Genomic DNA, 19,023 nt, shown 5'->3' on the forward strand with positions numbered 1-19,023 from the left:
CTCCAGCAGTCCTTGGAATTGCCCAGAGAATGCTGTGCAGCGCTCTGATGGCAATTTAAGGGGTATGGGGCTCTAGCCACAGCCACAGTAACATCAGTGGAGGCCAGGAGCCCCAGGCTGTTTTGAATTGCTGGGCCCTGGGGAACTGCCCCCTTTGTCTGTCCTTGTCAGTGGGCCGGAGACTGCCTTAGTCGGATCCACATTGGAACTGGCTGGTCTAGAGATATGATGACCAAACAGGGCTCTGTTGCTGGCCCTATTGCTATGAATGTGGCAGAGTTCCTCTAGTGTGAAGCAATTCCCATGATGCCAACCACACGCTCCATTGCTCTTCTGCTGCCCTGGGGCAGCACGATGATCCAGAAATTGCTTGTGCATGATGTGGTGGGAAGCAACGTGCAGACATGACAGCCAAAGAAAAAATCTGGATTTTCTCCTGTGCAGGCAATAGCTCCCTGCTTCCTTCAGGGAGTCCCCTGCTTCGTCAGTGGCTCTCAAACACCTGTTTTCTTAAGGGGGTCATGCCATGGAATAGGGTTCGTTGGCTCTGAGCCCACTACTCCTTAAAAGGGGATGGATCACCCTGTGCGTTTACAACATCTCAACTGTATTTAAAGAACTTTTACCAAGGTTGTACAGTCAAGCGCTTAGAACTTTTCAGTGGGAGGGAGATACCTAAATACCTTGTAGAATTTGGGCCTCTGTGGCGGAGGAAGGCGTAGATCTCGTTCTCCAGGACAGCAGTCAGAAGAAGGCTCACTGTGCCTAGAATCACGGAAGATTTTTAACTGATTTCTTCATACCCACTGAGCCTGTGTGAACTGCAACTTTTTAAAGGCTTATTACGTGGCCACATTTGTATGGATTTTCCCAGGGATGGCAAAAGGTATGTTCCCTGGGACAAATACCACCCCTTAGCAAGTACGTATCTGGTCCAAAACATGAGGGCACTCATTCTTCTTTTATTTTGTTAAAAAGCAATCACCAGAACTGAACACGGACAAACCACTGTAATTTTCAATAGCCTTATTCGCAGAAATACTCCATGGCGCCAACAGCTGCTGCAGGTGCTGGAGCAAGGTGGGCGAGGACCTAGCTCCATGTTCCAGAAGGGGTGGGGCCAAAGGAGGAAGGGGCAGAGCCTTGCCACCCAGACTGCAACACTGGTTCCCCCTTACAGCTGTGTGCAGCAGCCCTGCCATGGCAATTCAAAGGGGCTCAGAGCTTTGGTCACTGCTGCTGCTACTATCTTTAGAATCCCTTCTCGAACCAAGGTGAATTCTGATAACTAAATGACATTCAGATCCCATATCCTGGGGCAATGGTCACTTCAGGTGAGTTTATTTTGCCAATATTTATTTTAAAAATTCTGCAGCACAGTTGACATTTACCAATGGTGTAATTTCATAGCATAATTTTTGAATATCACAGCATGTGTGTCTGTTGCTATACTCTTTTTTTAGGCTACTCAGCCTCCTCCTATTTATGGTAGCCTGAGGCTTATCAAGAGTCTGTACTTGATGTAAGAAAAAGAAAAGATAAGCAGAGAGTAAAACAAAGGTAGGAACAAATCAGAATATGAACTCTAAAGACTCTCGTAGCAGAAGAGACTAAAAATCTAAACCACCTCCTCATTAAGCAAAAAAAAAAATCCATATTTTATTGATCAGAAAACAGAGAGTTACACACTTCTGGTATAGATTTTTTTGCTATTGCAGTTTGGCTTGGGCCCATTTTCCTATAGTGTACTTTTCCTTTTATGTCTTCTTAATGTAATTATTCCTTTCAATGAAATAAGAAAATACGATTCTTAAGGCAACTGAGGTCAATGAAAAGACTATTAACTGCAACAGACTTTTGCAGCTCGTAGTCAAACACCTGTGCTCCTGAAGTTAAAGTGAGTAAGATGTGCTTTAAAACAGGTCAACTGTGCAGTAAATGCTACAAAACCTGCCCTCAAATAGTTCATTACAAAGTTCTCAATGGCCCAGTATAATGGCAGTTTAATGACATATAATCATGGCACAACAAAAGGAAGAAGCATTTGTGACACTAATTTAGATGGTCTTTAATACAGGCACTTTAAAAGCTCAGCAAGCAGTTGAAATCCTCTTAAAATGACATAAATAAGATTTAGGAATAAAACTACATTGCCCTGTTGATCTATCAATTGTAATGAAAAGATTATTATTAAAAGCAGTGCTATGATGACGATAAATGTATATGGCTCTTAACAAATGAGCAAGACCTGCTGTTTATTCTAAAGCAACTGACAGTCTTAATATGGACAAGTACAGACATAAGAAAAGGCATTGGATAACTGCTCAAAGAAGAGCGAGAGAGGAGAAACACTATTCATGATGAGAAAGAAGGCTGGATTTCTGGAAAAATCGGTTATTGTGGGAGAGAGCTGTGAGTGGCTGATAGCAGGTGACTCTTGGGCTATGCCTGCACTAGAGAAAAGGTGTATGTTTAGTATGTGCTAAAATGCTAGTGTAGACAAGGCAGTGGCAGTTTTGAGGTGAGACTATTCACTAGCACTCTCTCTGATTGATGGGATCATTGATGTTGGTGGCAGACTAAAGTGTACTTTTATACAGGTATAGATATAGACCCACACACAGTGCTTTTTTTGTTAAAAAAGAGGAACGGGTACTCAGCTGGCTCCCTGCCCCTCCCCCTCCAGCCAATCCCTTGGTTGGGGCTGCTGGCACAAAAAACCCACTATGTGTATCTCCTGAGAGTGTGGCATAGCAAAGAAAAAAATACTTTAAATAAAATTAGCTAATTTTGGTAAGGGACTGTACCACAGAATCACAGAATCATAGGGCTGGAAGAGACCTCAGGAGGTCATCTAGTCCAGCCCCCTGCTTCAAGCAGGATCAACTCCCTACTAAGTCATCCCAGCCAGGACCTTGTCCAGCCGGGACTTAAAAACCTCAAGGGATGGAGAATCCACCACCTCTCTAGGCAATGCATTCCAATGCTTCACCACCCGCCTGGTGAAGAAGTTTTTCCTAACATCTAACCTACACCTTTCCCTCTTCAACTTCTGACCATTACTCCTTGTTCTGCCATCTGACACTACTGAGAACAGTTTCTCACCCTCCTTTTTAGAGCTCCCCTTCAGGAAGTTGAAGGCTGCTATTAAATCACCTCTAAGTCTTCTCTTCTGTAATTTGAACAAGCCCAAATCCCTCAGCCTATCCTCATAGTCTTTTGCTCCAGACCCTTTATCATTTTTGTTGCCCTTAGCTGAACCTGCTCCAGCAAATCCACATCCTTTTTATAGTGGGGGGCCCAAAACTGGACACAATATTCCAGAAATGGCCTCACCAGTGCCGAATAAAGAGAAATAACTACTTCTCTAGATCTGCTCGAAATGCTCCTCCTAATGCACCCCAGTATGCCGTTAGCTTTCTGGGCTACAAGGGCACACTGTTTACTCATATCCAGCCTTTCATCCACCATAACCCCTAGGTCCCCTTCCATCATACCGCTGCTGAGCCAGTCAGTCCCCAGCCTGTAACAATGTTTGGGATTCTTCCGCCCCCAGGTGTAGGACTCTACGCTTCTCCTTATTGAACTGCATCAGATTTCTTTTGGCCCAGTCCACCAATTTATCCAGGTCCCTCTGGATTCTCTCTCTACCCTCCAACATATCTACCTCTCTCCCTAGTAAGGGACTGTAGTTCATCTTTACAAATGATTAGCCTTGTAATAGATTTTTGTTAAGAAGGGCTAAGCCTTGATGCTTCAGGACACAAACCAACTACTCAATGATAGGCAGGGCTGGATTTATGAGCAAGCAACCCAGGTGACCATTTGGTGTGTCAGGCTTGAGGGACACAGGACTCAGGATGCTATTTTTGTTGCTAGTAAAAGCAAGGAAAACACAATGTTTGAAGCAAAATGTTTCAAAGATTCTATACGTGGATTCATTTTCACTTACCACGTCAGATGTGCGGGACCTTTATAGAAGCTCAGGGAACCTTCTCCATTTTCTGAGAATTACATTTTCCTTGAACCCACTAGAACGTTGTCAGCCATGCCTTCACAGCTATATAAGCAGCAGGGAAAGAACTGAAGTGAAGTTACACACAGCTGCGATAATGTGAACCTTGTTTTATTGTCTCAGAGGCGTAGCCGTGTCAATCTGCAACTTCACAACTAACAAATAGTCCTGTGGCACCTTAGAGACTACCAAATTTATTAGGTCATGAGCTTTGTGGGTACAACCCACTTCTTCAGATGAAAAAGTTTAGATCTTGTGAAGAAGTGGGTTTTACCCATGAAAATTTATAACCTAATAAATGTATTGGTCCCTACAGTGCCACAGGACTGCTTGGTACTTCTTTTTTTATTGTTTAATTGTGAAAGTGCACTTGTGTTTCCAGACTTAACGAGCGCAAGTGCCAGTTAATCGGGGCATATTTTGTGACACATCAAAGATATCTGAACCCCTACTTACATAACAATCTAAAATAAGTATTGTTACTTATTTTGCCATGTGTAACAAGTAACATTGAACGATTTCCTAAGTTTGTGGAACGTGGGCTTTTGCTCTCCCTAATACGGTCTCTTGGTATTGCAAAGCAAAGTACTATGCTGTAACAGTGGACTGCACTCCCGACATTAGTCACAGTGAAAAGATGTAATTTACAGTAAGATTTGTTGACGATGAGACTGTATCTAAGTAAAGGAACACTGTTTCTGGTCTGTGGGGGGGTCTAGTGGGGAAAAACTTGACTGCTGAGCCAAGACTTTGACAATGGTCTGACCATGAAGAGAAGAATTTGCGGTGTCCAGGCAAGGACCCTTGTCTGGAATCCAGGTGCTTTTTTTGTGCCTCGTGGCTGTCATTCCCTCAGCCTGATTGTGTTAGCTGCAGCATCATCTTTTTTAGATTCAGTATCTCTCTTCAGAGTACTGCAAAGAATAGTTTTCCGCATCAACTGTCAAGTAGAAGATCTTCATGGACAGCAGTAAAAATCGGACCATGAAAACTTTGTGACACTCACTGAGAGATACACATTGACAGCCTAAGGCCAGGGAGATTCAAAGTGACTGAGATTTACAGTCCCCTGATGGAACTGGAGTAGCCAAGTAAAGCATTAGCTGGAATCCAGCCTAAGGCATGAAGCCTGGCAAACCCAGATCACTGACTTCAAATTTCTGGTCTCCGTTGTGGTTTGGCATGGTATATTGTTGCAAATAAATATTATAAGCAAGACATTACAGTCAGTGGACATTGCAACTGCTACTCCTTGAAGAAGATGTCTTGAATTATTGCGGTCTACAGAGACAATGGATTTGAAGATACCATCACTGCTGCCGAAGAAATGGTGGAAATCTTAGAAACGGGGCTTGTCTTCAAAGAAGCTTGTATTTAGGAGAAGGAGAGAAAGATTGTTATGAAGCAGAGTTGAAGTGATGAGAAGCTTGGAATTAAAATTCAAGATGGAAGTTTTTTTGCTTGCTCGGTGACAATGCTCAAATATCCATTAAAGAAAGGTTTGAACAAATAAAACAGCCTCCTTTGTCTGCCCAGCAGCCTTGAGATTGGGCGGGAGGGGGCATTGTTTAACATATTGGCTACGTCTACACGAGCCCCAAACTTCGAAATGGCCATGCAAATGGCTGATGGGAATAAGGGGACTTTGAAGTAGGCGAGGTCCTTTCGAACAGGAGCCCCGTCTGGACGAGACGCGCGGCAGCAAGCCGCATCAACTTCGAAGCGCCGCGGCCGCCCGCATGCTAATGAAGCGCTGAATATGCATTTCAGCACTTCATTAGTAAACTTCGAAATGGCCATTTGCATGGCCATTTCAAAGTTTGGGGCTCGTGTAGACACGGCCATTGTGGCTCAGCGGTGAATGCATCTTCCCACTATCACTACAACTTTACATCTCAGAGTCTGCACTAGTAGAGTACAATCTTTCTTCATTCAGGTCATCCATTATATCTTCTAAATATAGATTCTTCCATAGTCATTCTTGGATTATGTAATATAAAACTCTAATGCCTCCAACAGCAGAGTCCACTATTTTACAAGGACAAACAGACATAGTTCCATTAAAATACATAGAGAAATTTCTTTTTGAAATATTTTCCTAAACTCAGCTGTGTAAAAACCTTTTTAAAAGATACAAGGCATGTGTGCAGCAGCTGAGCGCTGTGATAGAACTGAACTGTTGTGGGAAAGTGACTTGAATGAAATAACTCTTAGGGCCTTTAGATGAATTTCTGACTGCAGGGTAATGAAGTACTTGGTTACAGCATGTGAGAACAACGTGTCTCTCTAACTATATAACAGAGCCACATTCACGACAGAGAATGTCATCCTGCTGCGTGAGAAATCCTTGGCCCACAAGCGAGATGGAACATTTCGAACAGTTAAAGCAGTCACCGTGCCACTGGCGCTCTTCAAATGAGATAAATTTGGCACCTCCAAGGGCTGAAAAAGAAATTAGAAAAAAAGGGAATTCAGTACGGTTGAGAAAAGATCTGACATTCAATGGATTAGTTTTGACTGCATCATGTTGTCGTCTTTCACACTGAAATCTACAAACATCCTATACAAATAGATTTTTCCAACATATGCATGATAGGAACTGAAAAATTAGAGATGGGAAAAATATTTGCAACAAAGAGCCAAACTGTGAGATACTTGCATGTTTTCATATCCCATTATGACCTCTATGCATAGACATGGCTCATATATTAGGTTTACAAACCTTTATAATGGCCATATGCCCCTTGTCCAGCAATCTGCCATAGAAATCAGAGACGATGCTTATGGCGGCCTCTCCACCCCCCAGCAGCTGGACAGGGCGGGGAGCAGAATGGGAGTGACCAAAGCCACCTCTCTCATGCCCAGTTGGCCACTGGGACCCTGTTACACACAACAGCTACCTGATTTTGGGTGCCATACACAGCCATCTGTTTTGCATATGCTATGCTATGGGATAGCCCTGCTGGAATCGGAAGTGGAGAAAAAGGACAGAGCCCCCCCCATTCCTTCACTCAGGTAACATGGGTGGGGAGGAGAGTGCTGGCCTCAGGGCAGGTGTGTGGCAGGGCAGGAGACACATGGGGCGGTCATGTGGCATCCGCTTTAGATTTAGCACCCACAAGCATGTGTCATCCGTGACAGAAATCATGTAGGTTCATGTGGTTACAGTGCAAAACCAGGTGAAATTCAGCCCTTCCAACTGAAGATGAGGTCTGAGATGTAGGGATTTTCATAATCCAGGTCTCAAATGGAAAGTCACTAGATTTGAGCCACGTGTAACACAAGGTCCCAGGAGAACAAAACGAAACAAAACAATAACCATACCCTTTTGGCACAGTGGTGGATTTTTGAAACTCTATCGCTGTGTCCACACTTGCATTCTTCTTTCAAAAGAGGCATGCAAATGAGGGAATTAAAATGCAAATGAGGTGTAGATTTACATGTCTGGCACCTCATTTGCATATCCTTCATTCAAAATAAACTCTTTTGCAAGAATAATATGCAAATGATGCATCACAAATGTAAATCTGTACCTCATTTGCATTTTTAATTTCCCTCATTTGCGTGCCTCTTTTGAAAGAGGAATGCAAGTGTAGACGCAGCCCATAAGTTAATGTTAGTGAACATTTTGTCCATCTCAGATATTCCTGAATCTGTTCCTCCCTCCATTCTATAACATTATCACAGTTGACTGCTCCCCCCCCCGACTTTTCTTGATTTATTTATATGAATAGCATAAAAACTGTAATTAGCTGGTTCCACTACATTTCATCATTGGGCTACAAGAGTAGCTGTTTTACTACTAATAGTCTCAGAATCATCCGAGTGTTGACCTGATAGTGAATTATAAATCATCTAAGTATACAGGGCCAAATCATGATGCAACTATTCTACGAGCAGCTAGATCTCTTCATATGATAAATGTGCCTTAGCTAAATAGAACAGTTAAAAATAATTAACATACTATTGTACTAGTTTTATGTCTAAAAATAAACTGAATTACAGAGATAATGTATGATATGTTTGTGTGCCCAGGAGAATAGGGTGCTATTAAATGTCTCATTATGGCTGTGTCTACACTAGCCCCAAACTTCGAAATGGCCATATAAATGGCCATTTCGAAGTTTACTGATGAAGCACTGAAATACATAGTCAGTGCCTCATTAGCATGCGGGCGGCCGCGGCACTTCGAAATTGATGCGGCTCACCACCGTGCGGCTTGTCCCGACGGAGCTCCTTTTCGAAAGGACCCCGCCTACTTCGAAGTCCCCTTATTCTCATCTGCTCATAGGAATAAGGGGACTTCGAAGTTGCCGGGATCCTTTCAAAAAGGAGCCCTGTCGGGACGAGCCACGCGGCGGTGAGCCGCATCAATTTTGAAGTGCCACGGCCACCCCCATGCTAATGAGGCACTGACTATGTATTTCAGCGCTTCATTAGTAAACTTCGAAATGGCCATTTCATTTGCATGGCCATTTCAAAGTTTGGGGCTAGTGTAGACATGGCCTATGTGTCCTTAGGGATCTGAGTCACTTGACTTCACTTTGCAGCTCTTCCACTGCAAGAATATTGAAGACATTTATGTAAACCACAAAATAAGTCCTTTCAGCACCTAAAAACAATGTAATGCTGAACTCCTACTGAGTGACATGTGATATACATTTACTGAGAAGATATGTCAGCTGTAATATGGAGGGAAGCCAGAATCTATCTTCATTTACATCTGTGACACTCCATTTAGCAGTAATGAGTTTCAGATGCCTAAGGTTGTGTTTGCATAGATAAGAACAGAATTTGGTACATGGAGCTCACTTTCCTATGGCTGTGAGACTACAGTCTGTCCCTTCAATGGGGTAAGTTTTATAGCAAGAAAAGCTTTATGAAGAGGATCAAACAGATTTTGTTTCTTCCATCAATAGCTATTAACCAGGATGGGCCTGGATGGTGTCCCTAGCCTCTCTTTGCCAGAGGCTGGAAATGGGCGACAGGGAATTGATCACTTGATGGTTACCTGTTCTGTTCATTCCCTCTGGAGCATCTGGCATTGGCCACTGTCAGCAGGCAGGATACTGGGCTTGATGGACCTTTGGTCTGACCCAGTATGGCTGTTCTTATGTTCTTATGATTCCTGGCAGCATCCAAGTCTCTGACATGCCCTCCTTCCCTTGAGATAGGAGGACGTCACGGCGATGATGACGCATCACCTTCATCTGATCCTTTCAAAAGGTGCCCTAGGCTCTGGCATTTCAAAGAGGCCTGGAGGCCTGGTGATTGCCACTGCAACTTTGGAGGCAGGGGCTGGAGCTCTGGGCCCCTTTGAATTGGTGTGGCAGCACCGCTACACCACCGTGCACAGCTGTGAGGGAAAGGGGAGCCCAGTGTCAAGGTCTGGGTGGCACTGAGTGCTGAATGCCCTAGACCCTATGGGCAACTGGGCCCCCATCCCATCTTGCCCCAGGGCTTGCTGATGCTGCTTCCCACCCTGGGCTAGCAGGGATTAGAAACCAGGCCAGGGCTGGTGGGTCCCTGCTGCGCTGCCCTGTCTGAGCCTGCTCCAGTTGGAGGAAGAGTTTCAAAGAAAGCCTGTCTTGGGGTGTGACAGAGAGGTAGCCATGTCAGTCTGTATTCTATCAAAACAAAAGAGCAGTCAAGCAGTCAACTTTCTGAGCTAGCCTGTGAGCACATACACCCCAAGACAGAACAAAAAAGCAGTCAAGTAGCACTTTAAAGACTAACAACATAATTTATTCGGTGACGAGCTTTCATGGGACAGACCCGCTTCTTTATATGATGCAGTGTGTGCATTTGAAGCCCCATCTTGGAACTCAGGGTTCAACAGTTCCTAACCTTGGTTAACCTCACACCCTAGGTAAGCAAACCCAGGGTCTGGAAACATAGGTCCTACTATCAGGCAAGTCATATCCAGAAAGTACTTTTTAAAAGCAAGCTGATCATTAACATTCACAACAAGTAAAATTATTTAATTGGAAGGTAAATATTTTGTGTTTGCTAATAGCCATCTGAGCTGAGACAGGATTGATAACATTTCAGTGGCTGATCTACTTTAAATGGTTACGCTCACCAATAATGGGTTTGTTGCAGGCTGCACACTTCTTTGCATAAAGCTTGCTGAAGCAATCTAAGCAGTATGGGTAGTCATCTTGGGAAATAAACCGCTGCCCAGACAGCTGCTTCTTACATTCAGCACACAGAAAGCATTCTTTGTGCCATGGCTGGTCGTGGTAGGTCACTCCACCAGTAGTTATCATCTGAAGCAGCAACAAAAAGCAAATAAGCAAAGTAATGAAAACAAGAATAGCAATCTATAGCAATCAAGTGCAAAACCACAATTCTTCCTTATTTCCACAATTAGGATAATATCTGAACTCTAATTTCCAAGGTGCATGTAGTTTTCTTAAATAAATCCTTAGTTCTTTTCTCTCTGCCATATATAGAGTCGCTCAATTTTTTTCAGTTTGGATTTTAATCTTGACTGGGTCCGATTGACATGATATGTAGCTGCATAAGTTAGTTATGTTGGTTCCATGGCAATTACTGTAATATCTGTGCACCTCACCATGTTCAGTGTATTTTATTCTCACAACACCTTGGCTGTGGCCACACTAGGAAGTGATGGTGAAAGGGGTAATCCCTATCCGTCACTTCAAAGTGAGCTGCTTCAAAAGTAAGCGACTTCACGCAAAACGCAGATTGACGTTGCAATCTGCAACATCGAAGAGATGCCCTGTCATTTCCAAATGAAGCAGCTACATAGCCACAGCTTCATTTCGAAATAATGGGGCAGGAAGTGGCGAGGGCAGGTCGAATGGCTGACAAGCCCTTCCTGGAGCACAGGCCAGCCTCCCTATTAAGCCACCCTCCTAAACACATCCCCCGTGCACATGCTGAGGACCCCGGCTGCTTGCAGCATGCGACCTCCAGCACAGCACTTTGCAGAGCCTTGGTTAGCCACCACACCACTGCCTGCCATGGACCCTCAGCACTTCATTGACAGGGACACCCTTGGCATCATGGGCAGCCTGATGGCCATCCTGACAGCATGCCATATGAGGCTATGTGCTGTGCGACACATGGCCATCCTCCTGCAGCCTACCTCCTCCCCACCCGTCCACAGTACATCCAGAGCACGCCCTGTTCCAGGTCCGCCATCGCCTCTGGCAGTACCCCACCAGCGCAGAATGGTGGGATGGCATCGTCCACAGGGAGTGGGACGATGACCAGTGGCTCCGCAACTTCCGTATGACTCGGGCCACATTCATGGAGCTGTGCCGTTGGCTGGCACCAGCACTTCACCACCAGGACACCTGCATGCGGCCCGCACTCCCCCTGGAGAAACGAGTAGCCATCTCCGTGTGGAAGCTGGCCACCCCGGACAGCAACTGCTCAGTCGGCCACCAATTCGGGGCGGGAAAGGCTACTGTTGGGGGTTGTCCACCTTGAGATAAGGCACCTGGGCAACACACTCACGGCAGAGTCCCAAGAAGTGGGGGTCCCAGGGAGCAGGGCCCCGGGAGGGGTCCCCCCCCATATGCTACCACACACTAATAGGCACCTGTGCCCTCCAACCCCTACAGGTTGTTGCCACCATCAACAGGATCCTTCTGTGCTGCCTGATCTGCCTTGAAGATGTGGACGCTGCCATGGCTGGCTTCCAACAGCTGGGATTTCCCAGCTGCATCGGCGCATTGGACAGCACCCACATCGCCATCTGGGCCCCATCACACAGCTGGGGATGGTACACTAACCGAAAGGGCTACCACTCTGTCGTCCTACAGGCCCTCATGGATGCCTGAGGACGTTTCACAGACATTTGTGTGGGCTATCCGGGCAGGGCCCACAATGCCCAAGTCCTTCAGAACTCATAGTTCAGCTGTAGGATGGCAGAGGGCACCTACATCCCACCCCCAGGAGCTGCTGGTGAGGGACGTGACCATGCCCCCATGCATCATCGCCAATGCTACCTACCCTCTCCTGGCCTGGCTAATGTACCCCTACATGGGACGAGGGCCAGGACCTCTACAACACCAGGACCGCTACAATGCCAGGGCCCGGACCTCTACAACACCTGCCTCAACCAGGGCAGGAACACCACTGAGCGGGCATTCAGCTGTCTGAAGGTGCGCTTCAGGTGCCTCCTGATGCACCTGGAGGTAGGCCTGACTAGCATACCCGCTGTCATGGGCACCTGCTGTGCTCTCCACAACCTCGTAGAGAGCAAGCAGGAGCTCTTTGTGGCACACTGGGAGGCCGAGGCCATGCCGCACTATGAGCAGCCACATGCAGTCCCATGTCGCCAGGCACACTGGGATGGGGTGTGTGTGTGGAAGGGCGTGCAGGAGGCACAGGGAGGGGCAGGGGAAGAGGAGGTGGGGAAGGGGGGAGGCTGGGGCAGAGCGGGGGGCCATGACAGAGGAGGGTACTGGGGAGGAGGAGGGGGCTAGGGTAAGGGGAGAGCTGTGGGAAAGGCCATCCATGAGGCAGGCGGCTGGGACAGGCAGTTGGCAATGGCCTGGGTCAGGGTGTCAAGCTACCCAGTCATCCGGTCCCAGGCCACCCGCTCCCTAGAGAGCCATTCCCGCAGCAAGGGGTTCTGCTCCTGCCATGAAGCCATTTGGTCTGCCACCAGATAATGTGCCCGGCTGCAGTGGCAGCCCCTCCCACCACAGCACCCAGTCCAGGGAGCTCCCGGACACGTCCAGGGGGCTGGGGTGGCTGGCAGACGTTGAGGCTGTGAAGACATAAGGTGAGAGGGTGGTGCCCCATCAGTCATGAGCCTGGGTACCATGTGCCAGTGGCCTTGTCCCCATCACCATCCCACCCTGCTTGTGGTGAGGGGCTCTGGGGTGGCCCGTCTGCTGTGGGCTCTGTCAACATGGGGCTATTAGAGTGGCTACCCCAGCCCTTCCCACCCTCCCAGGCTTATGACCTTCATGGCAGCCCCTGGCCCCATGCAGGGACCACTCCCCCACATGCATGTCCCACATCTGGCAGCGATGATGGCCATCCCCGGGTCCCTGGCCTGTGGCCACGTGCCTGGGCCTGTGCGGGCTGTGTTGGGGACCAACCCCCTGCACAACCAAGGCACCCCATGCCCAGTCCTACTCGAGGGCTCCTCGGGTGGTTCAGGGGAGGCCCGGGGTGGAGGTAGCCCAGCTAGGGCCTTCGGAGGGCTCGGCGATCTACAGTGGTCCTTTGCTTCCCCTGTCTCTGTCCCCAGTGCCAACAGGTACTTTGGATCCTGAGGGGGAGGGGGGCAATCAAGGGTCCTGGCTGGGACTCCTCACCCTGCCCCTCTGGCTCTGCCGTGGCCAGGGTCTCCCTGGGTGGTGGAGCCTCTCTGGGTCCCAACAGCTGGTGGAGCTCCCTGAAGTAGGGGCAGGTGGCTGGTGCTATCCCAGACTACCAGGCTGAGTCCCTTGCTCAGGCATAGCCCTGCCACAGCTCCTTCACTTTGGAGTGGACCTGGTCAGGTGTCTGCAGAGGATGGCCCCTTGCGGCGAGGTTGCTGGTGAGGCAGGCGAAGGTGTCCACATTTCTCTTTCACCCCTCCATCCTGAGCAGGACGTCCTCGTCCCCCCAGACAGCTGGCAAGCCCTGGACTTCAGCTTCCAGCCAGAAGGCCCCCCTCCTCTTTGAGGGCTGCCCAGATCCCTGGGAGCCATATCACCTGGAATCCTTGGCTCCATGGGGATCCTGGGGGTCTTGGCTGCTGGCCATCGGTCCGGCCACGGAGGGGTGTCACTTTCTGTGGGTGTTTCAGAACGTTGTCTGGCCACCTCGTGCTCCTATGGCTGCCAGCACACTCTCAGCTTCTTGCACGGGGTTTCTGTGTCCCTGCAGCTTTAAGGCATCCGTAGCTGACAGCCATAGAGCTCTGGCTACTGGTCAGGGTGTGTCTGTGCTCTGGGGAGGGGCTGGCTCTGTGGAGGACTTCCCATTTTGAAATGGCAGCCGAGGAGCGACTATACACATTTCATTTCGAAATCAACATGGAAAGGAGGCATTATTCCCAGTACGGGAGTGGAACAATGACTTGGAAATGAAGGACGTTTAATTTCAAAGTTGATTTTGAAATGAGCAATTTCTGTGTAGTCGCTGTCCTGCTTATTTCGAAATGAATAGCTAGTGTGGCCACAGCCCTTGTGAGGTAGGCCACAGCCCTTGTTGTCCCCATTTTACAGATGGGAAAGTGATGCACAGACACTAAGGAGCTTGTCCAAGTTCACACAAGAAATCTATGAAACAGCAGGAAATGGAACACTGGTTCTCCAGCTTCCAGACTAGTATCCTAACCACTGGGTCATCCCTCCTCTTTAGAATATAACCTGTCCAGGGGACGAATAAATTTAAGAGTATGTCTACACTTCAGCTGCAAAGGGTGATTACCAGCACAGGTAGCCAGACATGCACTAGCTCTACTCAAGCTAGGCTGCTAAAGAAAGCACGGTAGACACTGGCTCCTGATGACTGCCCAAGTCAATGACTGCTCAAGCTCTACTGCCTGTGCCACAGTGTCCACACTACTATTTGTAGCACCCTTGCGCAAGCAGAGCTAGTGCAAATCTATCTACAATGGTTGGGAATCACACTTCTCAGGTGTAGTACAGACATACCCTAACTTTGAAGTTGCACCATGCTTAAACCATGGGCCTGCTTCTTGACTCTAGGGTGCTACCATAATGCTAATAATTAAGAACAGCAGAAGCAATTATGCCCCCAGGTTTGGCTGGTATGAGACTTCCGCTCATTACAGACTCATTTGCAATCCCTCGGTGACATCCTGTGCAAAGGTCATTTGTAAACCCTGTGCCCTTCCTCCTGTTTCATGTAAGTTCAGATTTAAACTTCTAGGTGTATATAATGTATGGTGTTTACAGAGCTTATTTTAGCCTCATAGTTTCTGTCATCAGGCTCTGCCTATGGTCTCCTGTGCTGCATACATTTTGACATTAGGCTGCCGTGACCCAAACCACATTAAAGAGAGTGTAGTAGTGCTTTGCAGTGTTCTAGTTCTTCCGATTGGTTAATTACCTTCTGGCAGGCATAGCAGTGGTGTGTAAACTGTTTCTCAAAGCACGGCACACAATAATTCTCATTGTCTTTGGCAATCAAAGGCTGTGTGCCCAAAGGTTGCCGGCAACACTGACAAACAAAACAGGTTTCATGCCAGCAACTTCCTTTAAATTCCATTTTACGAGAACCTGAAAAACAAAGCCAACATGTGAGTGCTGCTGAAGTTACGGGGAATCATCTGGCAGGACTGTTCCTTCCATCCAGATGCACGTGCATAAACGTGGCTTTGTTGAGCCACTGACGACCACTGCACTCCACATCCAATTCACCTGCAAAGCCGAAACCCTTGCATGCCCACGGACTGTAGTGCTTAGTTCAGGGACTTGACATTACAGTTTCCCCTGGTGGTGGTGCCTCAGAGCTGAGAGAGCACAGACCTTGAATTGTCACCCAGAGATCCCCTTGTAGGGAAGGAGACATGCTCCATCATCAGGCAATGCCTCTCCTCCCTGCAGGATGTGCCCATGTCCTGGATACAGGGGGAGCTGTAGAATTAGTTTTGCTTTCACACGTAGGGTTGGCGTTTTCCCAAAGCACTCGCCAGTGTGGGTAGGAGAACTGACCTTGCTGTTCTGGCCTACTGGGGCTTATCACGCCAAAGTCAGGGACCAGAAAAATGAAAGCTATTAACTGCATCCAGGGCAGAGACAAGCAAGTTTTATTTTGTCACCTTGCCAGCGTCCTTTGACTTTTCTCCACACTTCTCAAATGAAAATCATCCTGATAGCACTCATGGCTTTTCTTTCTGTTGAACTAGAGGACAGTTTACAGTGTGGCAAAGTAAACACGAAAGGACAGTCATGGTAAGGCCACTAAAGTGAGCCCTGGCCTACACCTAAATAGCTCAACATAGGTACATCATGCTGGAGGCATACAAAATTATGTACCCCACAGAGATGTAGCTGTGCTGACCTACTCAGTGGTGTAGACATTAATAGGTTGATAGAAAATGCATCCTTCACAGGGGCGGGCAATAATTTTTGATGGGAAAGCCACTCCAAGATTTTGGAAAGTGGTCAGGGCTGCACTATTTTATGGGGGGGGCGGTGCAGAAGCACAGAGCCAGGCCCCCTCTCCCACCTTGCACCAGGACCACAGTGGCTGTTGGCCCCAATGACCTGGGGCAGGGCATTTGGGTGAAGGAGAGGGTGGGATGCCAGAGAGCTGAGGGGTTGTGCTGGGGACAGGAGCAATATGCATAGCCTCCACCTCCCCGCAACCACTTGGTGTGGACAGCAGTTTTGAGATGAGGGCCCTGGTGGGGCAGGCTGCAGGCTGGATTCAAAGGTTTGGCTGTCTTGATCTTGCCTGCCCCATCTATCAGCTGGGCTGAAGCTGTTTAGGCAGGTGGAGTTAGCACAGTTAATGGAAAAACTCCTGTCTCTGTAATGTGTGTGTCTGCACTACAGGGTCCCAGAGACATTGCTACAGAACTGTAGCTACATTGTTGCACAGAGAAACCCTTAGACATCACCCTTGTCATTTACAGTAGGGGCTTGTCTACACCCAAGTGTCGTTTTAACTATACCATTGTAGTTAAAGATGTATAACATTCCTGTGACTGTACAGCTATATTAGTATAAAATGTGCTTGTATTAGGGTACGGCTGCTCATGGGAGTCTATACCACTAGCTACAACATTGTAGCTGTGCCAGCAGAACCCCGCTGCAGTATCTAATGGTTAGGGCTTTCCTATCATTGTAAGGTTGTACCTACCACAGCGAACTTACATTACCAAGCCAGCTGTGCTGCTGTAAGACAGCTCGTGTTGCTGCTCCATGGGGATAGGTGAGAGCTCTCTATTGCCATAATAAAACCACATAAATGAGTGGTTTGGTTGGCGGGAGACGCTCTCCTGCCAACATAGCACTGCACACAAGTGTTATGCCAGTGAACATTGTGTCATTCAAGGATGTGATATTTCACACTCTCTTGAGCAACATATGTTTTTGCTGACGTAAGTGGTGGTGTGGAAATAGCCTGAGACACCTCCCAAAATGATGGTAGCTAACCTGACAGAAACATTTTCTTGACATAGCTGTGGGGGTTAAGTTGGCCTCAGTACATCATTGGAATGGATTTTGTTCACCTCTGACCTACATAAATAATCTAACAACTTTTAATGTAGTCCAGGACCAAGTATAGTTTATACAGGTTGAATCTCTCTCATCCAGAACCCTTGCAACAGGACCGGTGCCAGACAAGAGCATGTGCCAGACCTTAGGAGATCAATATTATCTAGCACATTACCAACACTTCCACTGCTTACTGGGCTCTGAAAATACATTTAGGGGAAAATTACAGCTAAATAACAGCAAAGAACACCGAGAGCCAGGACTGGTGGCTGTAAACAAACTTTATGGGACCACAGGAAACTAGGCCACACCCATGATAAGTGGTCATTTGGCTAACTAAAATCATGCCAGATTATGGATGTTGCTGACCAAGAGAGTGCTGGACTAGAGACATTCAGCATGTACCTGCAAGGGAAGGGTAATGAATTACAGCACATTTACATTTATATGACTGCATCCATATCATATGTTTTATCAATAAAAAAGTCACATTCCTAACCAAAATAGGTACAATTATACAACAACTTTGTGTAGACCTGACCTAAGTATTTTAGATCCAAGGTCTCCTGAAAAATTAGCCAACCGTCTTTCCCACTGGCTTCTCTTAATGTTTGCCAGATCTAAGTCATTAGTGCCAGTCCCTGTGATTTCCTTGACATAGTTTAGGAAGGCAACAAGTTGGTCCCTGGTGCCCAAAATGGTTGAAAAACACTGCTCTAGGCATGCTAGTTCGTCTTCCCATAGATGAGGTCCCTTTGTCTCTTCAGCTGCAAGGTATTTTCAAGAAATCTCTCACAATCTCATGAGGATTGAATCAGCACAATTGAGTCAAAAACAACATTAGGGTAAATCTGGAACAGAGTTGCTTGAAATAAACAGAAAGTGAGTTAGTGACAAGTTTAGAAATGTCAAAGTGTTTTAAGTTTTGCTGGGTTCAAAATAAACTAGGTATTTTTATTTTTTTCCACAATGTTGTCAGTTTGACTGAAATCATTTTTGAAACTGCTTTTACAGTAAATAAGCCAACCCCCCGCCCCCTCCCTCCAGTGTTTGGCAAGTAAAAAATACTGAAAATAATTTTAAGAAATTTGATAAAAATTCAAGTTAGGACTAATCCTAGAAAACATCACAAAAGCAAAACATTTTGACAATTCTTAATGAAAAGTTTTATCTTCAAAGAAGCCATGTTTCAACAAACATTTCCTTACAAAAAACAGAAACAACAACAAAACCCCTTGCCTGCCCCCCCAAGAAAAAGGCAAATAAAAAAACGCTGTAACCAGATCTGATTCCTAAAGGTCTAGATGATATAAAGGGAAAACACATGCAGTAGCATTCTCTGCACCAGTGGTTCCCAACCTTTTCACCAGCGCAGGCCACCAATCACCCTCTCCCTCACGCTGTTCTCTGACCCCCATCAAAGCCAATTCTATTTTGTATGATTATTTTTACGTATCTTTTTTTCACAGACTCTCCCCCCGCAATACCCTTGTGGGCCCCCAGGGGAACCACGGACCCCAGGCTGGGAACCACTGCCCTGCACTCATACTAGCACTCCTACTGTAGCCAGTCTATTGTGGATTTCCTGAAAATATCCAGTGTAAGCAAAGTCAATGAATCTATGTGGGTGAATATGATTTTGTTTCAAGACTGTAATGTTAGTCCTTGTGGGGTACTAAATTACAGAAAAGGAGCATGTATCCATTCGCCTTCTCCCACCTCACTGACAGCCAGAACGATTAAATTAAGGAACATAGCCCCCTGCATGCTGTTATGAAAGCCAAGGAAATGTACTTTGCTTGTAGCTTAACTATCCAAGTGCTTGCATTTAATTAAAAG

The 19,023-nt window shown here is 46.9% G+C and overlaps 1 protein-coding gene across 3 annotated transcripts in view; it reads right to left on the reverse strand.

Annotated features, from left to right (window-relative positions):
* Positions 1-996: 996 nt before the first annotated feature.
* Positions 997-19,023, reverse strand: part of FHL5 (four and a half LIM domains 5) — a 44,104-nt gene continuing 26,077 nt past the window's right edge. For all 3 annotated transcript variants that reach the window (XM_074990861.1, XM_074990859.1, XM_074990862.1), the window contains 3 exons: positions 15,068-15,237; positions 10,098-10,284; positions 997-6,457 (listed from right to left, as the gene is read on the reverse strand). In XM_074990861.1, coding sequence (XP_074846962.1) covers positions 6,306-6,457; positions 10,098-10,284; positions 15,068-15,237 — 509 coding nt within the window. In that variant the 3' untranslated portion in view covers positions 997-6,305. The remainder of the gene's footprint in view (positions 6,458-10,097; positions 10,285-15,067; positions 15,238-19,023) is intronic.

Source organism: Carettochelys insculpta, chromosome 3, assembly GCF_033958435.1.
Source record: "Carettochelys insculpta isolate YL-2023 chromosome 3, ASM3395843v1, whole genome shotgun sequence".
In the NCBI taxonomy this organism is placed as follows: Eukaryota; Metazoa; Chordata; order Testudines; family Carettochelyidae; genus Carettochelys; species Carettochelys insculpta.